Raw genomic sequence first — 13,017 nt, 5'->3', positions numbered from 1 at the left:
GATTCTGGAGATTATAATCTTCAAGAGTCTAAAATGTCCTAATATAATATTTTCAGTTGTAATTCTATTTGGTATCTTACAATACCATGTTATAGAAAAAAACAGATTTCTTTATCAATTGCATTATAATCAGATCTATAACCATGGCATTTGCAGTTTTTTGTCATTTACAAACAGTCATTATTTTACCCTGATACTTTTGCAAATGTTTCATCTTCAGAAAGATCCTAGAAGAAGACTCTAACATTCTAAAATACTGGTCTGTGAGAATAAGCTTTCAGGTCATACCTTTAAAATTGATAAAGAATTATCGAACTCTAAAAAGTTATTGCATTCATGAAATGCTGACAAGTAATAAAAATAAACAATAATTGATTATATGGAACTCAGTGAATTGAGGATAATATTTATGAATTTTTATTTAAAATATTGTTGACTTTAAAAACCTTTTTTATTGTTTTAATCATTGTTCAAGTACAGTTTTCTCCCTTTTACTCCCATTCCAGCCCCCCGCACCCATCCCTCCCCACTTCCCTCCCATTACCACCCTCCCTTTAGTTTTTGTCCATGTGTCCTTTAAATTTGTTCCTGTAAACCCTTCCCATTCTCCCCCGAAATTCCCTCTTCTCTCCCCTCTGGTCACTGTCAACCTGTCCTCTATTTCAGTGTCTTTGGTTATATTTTGCTTGTTTGTGTTTTTTCCTCCTCTTTTTTAAAAAATATATTTTATTGATTATGCTATTACAGTTGTCCCATTTCCCCCCTTCACTCCCTTCCACTCGTACACCCTCTCCCACCCACCTCCCCCCACTTTAGTTCATGTCCGTGTGTCATGCTTATAAGTTCTTCAGCTTCTACATTTCCCATACTATTCTTACCCTCCCCCTGTCTATTTCCTACCTACAATCTATGCTACTTATTCTCTGCACCTTTTCCCCCTCTCCCCTGTTGCTAACCCTCCATGTGATCTTCATTTCTGTGGTTCTGTTCCTGTTCTAGTTGTTTGCTTAGTTTCTTTTGGTTTTGCTTTAGGTGTGGTTGTTAACACATTGTTTGTGGGTAGTTTTTATCGCGCGCTCTACTACCAGTCAATGTAAAACGTATAATACGTTTCTTGCATACAATGTGTTAATAATTGTGAGTTTGCTGTCCTTTTACTATACATGTTTTTTTTTTAATCTTCTTTTCTTAGATAAGTCCCTTTAACATTTCATAAAATAAGGGCTTGGTGATGATGAACTCCTTTAACTTGACCTTATCTGAGAAGCACTTTATCTGCCCTTCCATTCTAAATGAAAGCTTTGCTGGATAGAGTAATCTGGGATGTAGGTCCTTGTCTTTCATGACTTGGAATACTTCTTTCCAGCCCCTTCTTGCCTGTAAGGTCTCTTTTGAGAAATCAGCTGACAGTCTGATGGGAACTCCTTTGTAGGTTACTGTTCCTTATGTCTTGCTGCTTCTAGGATTCTCTCCTTCATTTTTACCTTGGCTAATGTACTTATGATGTGCCTTGATGTGTACTTCCTTGGGTCCAACTTCTTTGGGACTCTCTGAGCTTCCTGGACTTCCTTGAAGTCTTCCCCTTTGCCAGAATGGGAAAGTTCTCCTTTATTATTTGTTCAAATACGTTTTCAATCTGTTGCTCTACCTCTTCCCCTTATGGTACCCCTATAATTCGGATGTTGGAACATTTAAAGATGTCCTGGAGGTTCCTAAGCTTCTGCTCACTTTTTTGAATTCTTATTTCTGCATTCTTTCCTGTTTGGTTGTTTCTTTCTTCCTTCTGGTCCACTCTATTGTTTTGAGTCCCAGTTTCCTTCCCATCACTATTGGTTCTCTATGCATTTTCCTTCATTTCTTTTATGGTAACCTGCATTTTTTCATCTAATTGTGACCAAAATCAACCAATTCTGTGAGCTTCCTGATCACCAGTGTTTTGAACTGTGCATCTGATGGGTTAGCTATCTCTTGGTCACTCAAAAGGATGAGTTCTGGGGCACTGATTTGTTCTTCTGTTTGAGCCTTTTTTTTTTTTTTTTTTTGGTCTGGTCGCTCCTGTTACGGTGAGGGGCAGAGTCTTAAGTGTTTACCAGGGCTGGGCACCCCATTCGCTAGATTGTGACCTTGTGAGGGCGGGGTCGAGAGGGAACAATGGAGGTAGTTCTGTTCTCTGTGGGACCTCAGTCCCTTCCCTGGGATCCTTGGTTGTGCACTCTGCCCTGCTCCACAATCGCCACCTCACTGGGTCTGCCAGCTGCTGCCTACGTACTCAGGGTCCACCCGCTGCGATCTTGCACGCCCTAGATGCCTTACGCGCTCCTGGTTGCCTTATGTGCCCAATTCTCCCTGTTCTCTGTGCTGCAGCCTGTGCCTGGCTGCTCATCTCCGCCCCTCCTACCAGTCTGGATGAACGGGTCTATTTCAACTTCTTGGCTGTCCGACTTCCATTCAGATAAATTTTCAGTCAGTTCTGGGTGTTATTCTGCCTCTAAATTGTTGTTGTTCCAATCTTGGTTGAGTGTGGAGGTACGGTGCATCCATCTATGCCTCCATCTTGCCAGGAGTCTCTGTTTCTTTGTTTTTAAAAACCTCTTTTCACTGGATCCAAGATGACAGCAGAGTAGGTAGAAGCTACACTAACCTCCTCCTAAGGACCAAACTGGAATTACAACTAAATTATAGAAATTGTCCCGAATAACTAACTGAACACTAGTTGGAAAGAAGCCATATAACCAAGGACTTACAGAAGAAACCACATCACCACAATGAAACTGGTAGGCAGCGCAGAAGCGCGAGAAGGCTGGCTGGGCTCCCATGGGCAGCAGCTAAAGTTCTGGAAGAATATGACTATCCAAACATGTTTCCAATTTTTCTCCCATCGTTTGACTACCAAAACTTCTCTTTTCCTGAACTTTGCAATTACAAACTGCAGCTAGATGACATGAAATAAATTTCAGAGAAATTGCCACAACAGCTCATGCTTAAACAATCTCAGTGACTGATGCTATGTAAGCCAAACAGTTTGCCTGAGTACCTGATGACATCATTAGACATTTTAAACTATAAAGGATGCTTCCAGCCATACATCTAAAACTCTCTCAACTGACAGCATTATAAACTCGAAAACTGGTTTATAATTTGCTCTGATCATTAACCTTTGTTTTTCTTGTTTTGAAAAATACACATCTTATCAAATACTAATATATGGAATTTAACCTGTATTATCAGCAGTTTATTGTACAGTCAGCCAGCTTAGTATGTTGCATTTATGTAAACACTTTTACAGAAGTTGAAACTCACCTAGATAAAATTACACAGGAAGCCAAGTGGCTCCAAAGAGTCTCTGACAAAGACCCAAAGTTTGACTTCCTCCATGATCTTTTTAGTTGGCTTCCCGAAGTTATCAGATCCTTCTTCTGATCTGGGTTACAGACTAAATAGTGTATATAAACAATAGCTAAGCCTCCCTTTGGGTAGGCTGAACTTTGAATATGAATCTTGTCTCCTTTACTTGCTGCAAGTAAATAAAACTACCTTGTGAAAACCATGTCTTGTTCTTGAATAGGGCACCCCAAGAAGCTAACTGCTTGAGTTTGGTAACAAATCTGGTGACTCCATATGGGACTCTTGTAAAAGGATACCCTTTTGGCCTGGTATAGATGCTTGGCGAATCAGTCAACAGCAGCAGCTTGGCTGGGGCTTATTTGCCTGTGTCTTCGCTGGATGGAGGATCTATTCTATATGAGACTCTGACTTGGTGCTGATCACTGGAGTGGCTGGCTAGCCTGCCTTGACAGCGAAGTAGAGGGGCCACTTGAACCTGTTTCATTCAGCACTTTGAAAGGGAGGTGAGTAGGTCAGCCCCTGTGGTTGCTTTAATTAGTGTTTCTATTCTCATCTTGGGTATAGTGTTATCAGAAAGGTAGTTTCAGTTCTGGTGTGCACTGGGTTTCTGGTTGGTTAAGCAGGAACTGTCTCTGGGATGCTGGATTCAGGGCTCAACCTAGGTTTAACTCTAGAAGATTGAGAGATGCCCGTGGGGCAATCTAAGACATCACTGAGTAATGACCTCTGGTATGACTGTCTAACTCTGGAAGGCTGAGGAACACCTGCTGGCAACCCAAGACATCCTTGGGTGACAATCTTTGGTCATCTGTCCTGCAGGAGTTGGACTTGTTTTTGTGTGTACATTTTCACTTGCCTTGTTTGTCTTTTTTTGTAAATGTATGTGTTGGCAACAGGAAACTCATATTTGATCCCCAGATGCAGAAAATAAGGGTTACATGAATTAAGAAATATAACAAATGGGTCAATGGTAGAAAACTGCCTGTCCTATTCAAGGCAGACTTGCTTTTGGCTGAGAGTCTACTGTGGATTTGGGAGGCACTGTTTTCCAAATGCAGCTTCTTTGCTTTCTCAGGTTTCAGCATTTACTAACCACACATAAGCTTGTCCCCTGCAACCCTCGCCCAGCTTCCACCCAAGGAGTGCACTTTTTGGAGCACCCCCAGCCAGAAGGGAACCCTTGAGGGGAAACAGGAGTGGCACCCAGCCGTTCCCTGAACAACAAGGTTCCCATCAGACAGGCTCCACCACTTTCATTAAGGAGGACAAGCAAGTGAGCGCATGGTTTCCAGGGGAGGTGATATGAGACAGAAGAGAGGATCTGTTACCTAAAAGACAAGTAAGTCTGAGATGCAAAGGTGTAGCTATGAGACTCAGGGGCCAGTCTATGGCCAATGGTGTAAAGATATATGGAAAGAATAATTGGATAACTGGTGTTATATGGAAAGAATTACTGGTTTTATCCATGAGTGCTGTGAATAAGATTCCCACTGCTTTTCTTCCTCTGAAGAATAAGGGAAAAAATTACGTGACACATGTCTTCAAAGAGTCTCACTGATATAAAGAAATATTCTATTAGCAGTTTTGATGTCAGGAATTTTACCAAAGGTATGGTAACACAGGCCAAATATCCTAGGAGTATTGAAAGACAAAACAAACCAAAAAGATTACTGTTGGGAACCGCCCTGCCTGGTTTCAGGACCTGTAACCCCCACCATGGCTAGGGCTGAGTGAGCGACCTTTGGACCAGAAGCCACTAAAGAGACAGAGTTTATCTCCCTGGCAGGAGCACTGCTTCTGCTCCTCTTTTCATAACTGGTCCCCAATGCTTGATCTGTTAGCCAATGATGGGTAAGATTCCCCAAGGGGGGAATGACCTAAAATAGGTATGATCATGTGGAGGCCCCAGGGAAGGACTTGGGGGGCTATGGAGAAAGGGGGTGATGGGCCCTCACCCCTCGGCTTTGACAAATCCTGAGTCCTCATTCTGCCTGAGAGATGTCTCCTATCTCTTGGCTGCCTCCCTTACTTCCCCCACCTGACTTAATCCTAAAACAATGACAGAGGGCAGTTCGGCCCTGTGCTGGAAAGGGAGGGTTTCCCCAGGTGATCAGGCTTGAGAAAGAATACATAAACTCCTGTGAAACCTGCTTTGCTAAGAACGCTCTTAATTAAATGATAAAGGTCCGGGCAGGAAATGAGTTTGCTTCCCAGAGTTTTGTAGCCCGTTAGCTAACAGACCCTGACTCAAAATAGGCCCTCAGAGTTCTTTGTATGTTATCTAATGTTTGATCCTTACTGCCTGACAATGATTAATGAACTTTACCTGTATTCCTGGGCAAATTAAAAGCCAATAAAAACCCTGTGAAGGAATGATCGGGGCGCTCTCCTCTTGAGAGTGGCCAGGCAGCTCCGAGGCACCCTCCCTTTGAGAGGGTAGCCGTGCTGTTCCTTTTCTTCCACACAGGACTCGGTAGTCTGTGTGAATGTCTCATGTCTCATCCATGACGCCACGGACACTGTGGGCCGGTGTCTGTATCAGATTACCTGACTGGATTGTTGCCAGAAAGACAGAAAAGTCTATGATTTAAAAATGTAATTTGAGTCAGCTCTATTGGATTTGCAAAATGAAGCAAGTAGGAACAACCACATGTATTTTGAGTAACAGAGGTCAAAAGGTTGGCCTTCTTACATTCACAGTATGGGAAGAAGGTGGAAATGACACAGGAAAATGAATTGCTTTTAGTAAGAATTCAGAGTGGTCTTAGGAAATAATTTACCGATTCTCTGTTCATTCATCTGCAAGGATGGTTTTGAGATCACTGACTCTAGGCAGGTATAGTCATGCGTTCCCCTGTGTCAGTGGCCAGTCAAGTCTGAAAGACCTCTGAGATCTTAGCTTCTTTTCTGAGCAGTAGCCTATTAAGCACCCCCACCCCCTTCTCTAAGTGAGAGAGCTTGTTCTCTCAACCTAGGTTTAACTCTAGAAGGTTGAGAGATGCCCATGCGTCCACAGGCAGGATGAAGTGCTTCTAAGCTGTGTTGTCTCCTTGGAGAGTGGCCCACACTCAGCCTGTGCACAGGCCCCGATGGCTTTCGCAGTCTGCTGATCGGCAGTGGTATGGGCTGACCAGGGCACTGGTTCTTCTTTGGAAGCAGCAAAGTGGAGCAGCCCAGTGTTTTGTCACAGTCAGAGGCAGCCATGGAAGTTTAAGAACAGAATATAGCACTACTAAGGTGTGAGCTGGAAGGGAGACAGGTACAGGGAGGAAACCACATCACCCAGAACCTTCCTTTTAGCAGACTGGGTCTGAATTATGGCATGTTAGTCAAGCTGTTAAACCAGGCATCCTGGGCCTGTCCTCTGCCTCTCACAGTCTCACCTGTCAGAGATGGGGGTAGGGGGCAAGCCTTGGGGAAGCCTTCTCAGCTCATCTTCTCTAGCAGTCTAGAAGCCAGTGGGCTGAGAGGGACCTGTAATTGCAGTAGATTTTGCTAGTGTTGGTGTCTAGGCTAAAAAGAAGAGGTGATGTGAGGAAGTTACTCATGTGAACAGCCCTTGCAAAACGGGCTCTCCTTATTTTTCCCTCCTGCTTTATCATAACCTGTGCCCACAGCTGTTTCCTGTACCTTCTTACCTCAGAATCAGAGTTTCACTCCTAATGTTTCCAAATTGGGAACAAGGGATGGCATAACCACAGTTTGTGAAAGATGGAAACTGTAGGTTATATAGACCTCAGGTGATTTGTTCATCTCAAGGCTCATCTCAACACCTACTGGGTTTAGGGGACAAAGAAGTTGCAAGTGAGTGGTGCTTTCTCCCTGTGACCTGATTTCCAGAAGGGCTTTAGTCTCTGAACTGCAGCTATGTAGTTGGCTAACTAGGGAATGATAGCTAACAGGATGTTTGATCACATAAGCCCTTGGCTATGTGGGCCTGAACAGCATGGACTCACATGTTTGGCCTTACCCTCCTCTTGTGTGTGTGTGTGCACATGTGTTTATATTCCCTGGGAATGCCTCCTGTCATCTCAGGGAGATTTTCTGTGATGCAATGTGTCAAGAGAGTATATGCAAAGGGCCTTATCAGGACTTCCTCATGTGCTGTCCTCCCTCCCCAGGCCAAGGTGGGTTCAGCTGAACCCTCATAGCCCTGCTCCATCACAATTGAGCTGCTTCACAGCTGTGCTGTATCACAGTTGAACTGTTTTGCACTGAATAATTTTTCTTACTGCAACCCAAATTAGGGATTCCTATTGGCCTTGAACTGGTCCCAACAACTGTCAGTTGACAAAACCCTTAACTTAGTTCAATGAGCAAGATATTTGAGACACCATTAGGTGTCCAATCTCAGTTGGTGCTTTCTTGATCAATAAACTTTTGTTACGCCGAACTCTGAGATTTTGAGTTTTGAGGCAAGGGGCACATGAACTTGGGTTCTGTAAACAAACTTAGGTTTTAGAAACCTTCCTCTGGCGTAATGGATGAATTGCAAGGTGAGAAGCAATGGTAGGGAAACAAGTTAAAAAAAGACTGCTGCAAAGGTGCAGGTGAGATAATGGTTAGAAGCTGAACTAGTTAGAGATTAATGAAAAGATTTAAGAAATATTTGAGATATTGGGACCAAGAGATGTGATAGTGGGAGAGGAGAAAGTAGAAAGAGTTTTGGATGATTCTAGAGTTGTGACTTTGAAGATTGCAGCGGGCAGAAAGAGGAGAAAGAGGTTTTGTTAGTGTTCCTGTGTGTGTCAGGAGGCAAAGAGTAGGAATGAAACTATTAATTTTAGCTTGGGGTATGATGAGTTTAGGAGCTCAGATATTGTGAGAAATAAAAATAAAAGTTGCAGTTCAAGGAGATGAAAACTAAGAGATACTTGAAGTAAAGGTACTCGGAAATGCAGAGCATGGATTGCATATGAGGGATAAGTGTTAGGGATAATTATTAACTTCTATTTTCCTGAATAAAGGACAAGTTTTGTTTGATCTTTGGTTACACATTTTTCATGTGGGACTTATTAAATTACAACTTTAAAAATTGTGTCTCCTTTTAAGATTAAATTACTGTGCCCTGGCCAAGTAGATTAGAGCATCATCCCAATAGGCCAAGGCTATGGGTTTGATCCAGGGTCAGGGCACATATAAAAAGTAACCAATGACTGCATCAATAAGAAGAACAACAAATCAATGTTTCGCTCTCTCTCTCTCTGCCTTCCTCTCTAAATATCAATCAATAAATACAAATTTAAAGAGTAAATTATTGAACATAAACAAATATGACCTATGAAGCCTGTAAATACTGTTAAATATTCTCAACACAGATTACAAGGCACAAACATATAATTAAGGAGATGAATTTATCTTTGTTGTGAAATTAGTACAGGACAATTGGAATTTCTTTTCCAATCTGCACTTTATTATTCTTTAAAAGAATGCTACAATAACTTCCAGTTTCTGCTCCATACAGAGCCATTCCCTCCAATATGGTCCCTAATTATTGGGTTGCCCAAGAAGTTCGTAATGTTTTTTCCATAAAATAAAAGATACAGTTTTCATTTTCACCAATAACTTCATTGATTTGGATATTTTGAGTATGTTGGCTATCTGCCACCATTGACTTCTAGTAGGTAGAGGCCAGGGGTGTTGCTAAACATCTTCCAGTGCATAAGACAGCCCCACAGCAAAGAATTATTTGGCCAAAATGTCAAGAGTACCAAGGAACTTCACAAACCACTGTTGACACAGCACCTTCTCCATACACAGCACAAATCTTTTTTTGCGTTTGAGTTGTATTTTTACTTTTCTTGAAATAATAAAGCATAATATGCCAAAAATGTTGCATATCTTCTTCCATTTTCAGTATTAAAATGTCTGCACAAAAATTCACCAATTTGGATGTTTTTTAAAAATGCACGCTGATTTGACAGCTGTCACAATACAATCTAACGAAATTGTTTTGAATGAAGTTAAAGACAACTATGCACTACTAGAGCCATGGTATGGAAAAATGTAATGGACTTTTTGACCAACTCAATACTTCATTATAGCACATTGTACATAGTACAAGTGTTGCAATTTCACCTCTTTCTTCCAAACTAAATTAACATTAATTGTATGCAACAATGAAACAAAACATAGTAATAAGAACAGTGATATAAGGTAGTATTTATCTACTACTAATGCCAGGCACTGTGTTAAACATTTGCTTGCAGTATCTCCCTTAAATCTTATAACAACCTTTAAAGACGAGGAAACTGGCTTAGAGCGGGTATGATTATCTGACAAGCAGAGAAAATTAGGATCAAATCTGGAAGAGATAGTGCTCTTGTCTTACAGTATCTTTTAATGGTTATTAGCCACCCTGCAGGGATTCTGACCCAACCGTACTACGTGTTTTCTGTGACCTTGTTGGAGTAACTTTAGTAATAGCAGTGGCAGTCCTTCACCTACAGACCAAATACCCTGCACGGTTTCTTAAGGGAAGTCACCTTCCTACTAATCTGTCCCGGTTTAAATTTCAGGACTGGTAACACTGATGCCTTTCGGAGCTGACGCTAGTTTTTAATCTGAGATCATCTGGTTGAGATAACGGATAAATAGTTTAACGTATCTGCTACCTCCGGCAGGTTCCTGGCAGATCTCTCTACGACGCCCACTCCCGCCACTCCACCCACGGAACGCACCCGACTCACCCGCGCGGGTCCTGGGCTCCTCGCCGGCGGGCGCGCGGCGCCCGGCAGACCGCGCAGGGCCCCGAGCGCGTGCAGGCGCGCCGCGCAGCTCCTCAGCATGGCTCTCAGGGGCGCGAGAATCCGGCCTGAACGGAGACAACTGACGGGGCAGAGGCTACCGCCGATTCACCCAGCAGCCTGCTCGCACTTCTGCTTAATCCACTGAGAGGAGGGCGGAGCCTGACGCGAAGGTCCCGCGCTTGCGAGGGGCTGTAGGCCGGAAAGGCGTGATGGCCGGCAGGGACGCAGCGGCCAGCAGCTATCCGGCGTTAGTGGGGCTGGGGGGCCCAGAGGGCCGGTTTCGCCCCGCCCCCTCGACTCCGCGCCTGCGTGCTGCGCCGCGAGTGCAGGAGTCTCGAGCCCTTGTCGCGCGGTCCCCCACCGCACCACCTCCGTCCTGCCTTGTTCCCAAGAAGATGTTCCTCTAAATATTTACTCAATATTGATGTAACTACAGAAAATTTTATGTATAGGCGACGAACACATGGGCTTTACTATAACAGAATTGGCCGTTGTAACTAGCTCAAACATGAAGTTACTCTTTGCTTATGTCCTAACCTATTCAGTGTTGCACCATCAGACCCCTTCCCATAGCTTTTTACTGTGTAAATACATGATTCCTTCCCCTTAGACAGGTGAAACCAAAAAAGCCCAAAGTTCCAACGTTAAATAGGATTATCAAATTCTAAAGTTGCGGCAGATGTAACATCAGAAAGTTATGGGAAACTCTTACTTAAGCTTTTTACATTAGTACTACAGGAAGTTTCAGTGTTGGCGCAAAGAATACACAGGTTTCTCATTCAACTTTATTTAAATCTTAAATTCTGTGACAAATTTTTGGTGAAGTTATTTCCACTAAAAAGTACTGATAAAAAACTAATAACTTAAATAGTGCCATTCACACACACAAACCTAATGATCCACAAAACATTCTCTTCTCCTTCTGAAGCTTTTATCATGCATTGTAATCATTAACCAGCCTTTGTCTACTAAACCTAAATGGTCAATTGTGATAGATAGTTCTGAGACTTCCACCCCTGATTAAGGCTGAGGTGACAGGTATTGGGGATAGTACCCATTTAGCCTTCTGAGCTTTCTGGGCAGCTTGGTGACTTTGCCAGCTCCAGCTGCCTTCTGTCTATCTAATGCCAACCAAGCTGTTAGATAAAGATTCTGGTAATGAATTAGGTCAGTTGAACCAGATAAACAGCATTCTTTACAGAATTTTGGTTTAAGAAACGTTATTTTTGCCTTGGTATGCCATGAGTAATAAAAGCACCATTCATAAATACTTATAAATGTTCAATACAGATTTTAAGTCGCTAACATGTGACTAAAGAAACAAATCCACTTCTGTAGTTGTGGCATTACTGTAAGCCGTGGTGCCTTTACTATTGTATAAAAGCATTTAGGATTAGACACTAATCCAAATGCCTTAACAGACTTGAAAAAGAAAGCTACAATAGATTCATAGTGAAACTGTTCTTGTATAAGTTGCTAAATCCCTGAGCAGGTGAAGTCTGAGTGAAGTCTGAGAGCAAGTAGGAGTTGGCCCAGCAGATAAAGCAGGAGTAAACATGCAGGTGTGGGGGTTCCAAGAGTGAGTCACCATGTTAAAGGAGAATGTGGAGTCACTCAGCAAGTTTAGGGAAGTACCAATAGTTTCTGTGGTGTCTGGGCATCAGTTAGGAGGGAGATGCAGGGCGAAAAGAGTCTGGGGAAGCAGGCAGGACCTTCAGTATCCTGAAGGACTATCACCACCCATACTGATGTGTGTGGGGTTTACTACCTAGGCAATGTGAAGCCACAGAAGGACTGTTAGCAGACAAGTAACATTTGATTTATATCTTAGAAATATCATGATGGAGGCTCTGTGGAAGTTGCATTGGAATTGGGTACTCTGCTGGGGTTGGTGGCAGTGAAGAGATTTGGTACTAGATGAGACATGGGGCATGGGAGAGGAGGAGTCACAATGCCATCCAGGTTTCCTGGCTTTCATGGGGTGGTGGTGGTGGAAGGTACTCTTCAAAGTGGGAAAAAGGAGAAGTGTGTTTAGTGGCAAAGGAAAGTGAGTTCTGTCTTAGACTATAATAAATTGGAGACCAGTGGAAGGGTCCAGGGGGCAAATAGAAAAGTCAGGAACTTGACTGTAAGACCTGAAAATGTCCTTTGAAGGTAGGATGGTAAGAAGCTAGGCAGAGTGGAGTAAGTGGAATGGGGAAACTGAGACAAGGAATTAAACAAGGCCAAACAGTTTGGACAACTTATAGCCCACTAGTGAATCGCAAGACCTTATCTTCCCTAACCAAGGATACTTGAGAGCAAATGATTTATACTTCTCTTCCCTAACCAGAGAATACATAGCTTAAATCATCCAATTAATGTCATTTGTGCCAGCCAAACCCAAGGATGGATGAAGTCAGGGGAATAAATGACAAAAATCTGATTAGAGCCAGACAGACCCAACATAAAAGTAAAACAGTAAAGTGGACCAAAAAATAATCCTGAATTTCCCCATACGCTAATTTAGATGCATCAGCATAATAAAAATGCACCTGGAAAGCTGATGAATATTCTGCTGAAATCCTCCACTGATTCTTGCCTGAAGAGAGACAAAAACCTTGAAGACAAAATCTCTGTGAGCTCACTCTAGAGCATACTCATGCCCCTTCTTGGGCATGAACTTTGTACTTCTAAACTCTAAGATCTCCATCAGACTTGCAACTAGGGGAGCAGTGAGCAGTGGCAGCTTGTCCTGGGCTTACCCCCTGTTGGGTTAAAGGGACGTTGAGAATCCTCCCTGTTTATGCTTGAGCCACAGCTCGGCTCAGGACCTTTATTGTAAGGGTGAAATACAGGCATGCTTGCTCCCAGGGAGAACTGGCCTTTCTTCCTGGGAGGTTAGTACGTTTGATCTTTAACTGTTCCTTTGGGGGGAATTGGC

At 42.8% G+C, this 13,017-nt stretch overlaps 1 protein-coding gene across 2 annotated transcripts in view; it reads right to left on the bottom strand.

Annotated features, from left to right (window-relative positions):
• Positions 1-10,306, bottom strand: part of THEM4 (thioesterase superfamily member 4) — a 47,452-nt gene extending 37,146 nt beyond the window's left edge. The window contains exon 1 of one of the 2 annotated variants that reach the window (XM_036015729.1): positions 10,035-10,306. In XM_036015729.1, coding sequence (XP_035871622.1) covers positions 10,035-10,133 — 99 coding nt within the window. In that variant the 5' untranslated portion in view covers positions 10,134-10,306. The remainder of the gene's footprint in view (positions 1-10,034) is intronic. The other variant, XM_028502984.2, reaches the window with a different exon arrangement.
• Positions 10,307-13,017: the final 2,711 nt, after the last annotated feature.

The sequence above is a fragment of the Phyllostomus discolor genome, chromosome 14, assembly GCF_004126475.2.
Source record: "Phyllostomus discolor isolate MPI-MPIP mPhyDis1 chromosome 14, mPhyDis1.pri.v3, whole genome shotgun sequence".
Classification (NCBI taxonomy): Eukaryota; Metazoa; Chordata; class Mammalia; order Chiroptera; family Phyllostomidae; genus Phyllostomus; species Phyllostomus discolor.
The sequence above is the reverse complement of the archived record's forward strand: the minus strand, read 5'-3'. Positions and strand labels throughout refer to the sequence as shown.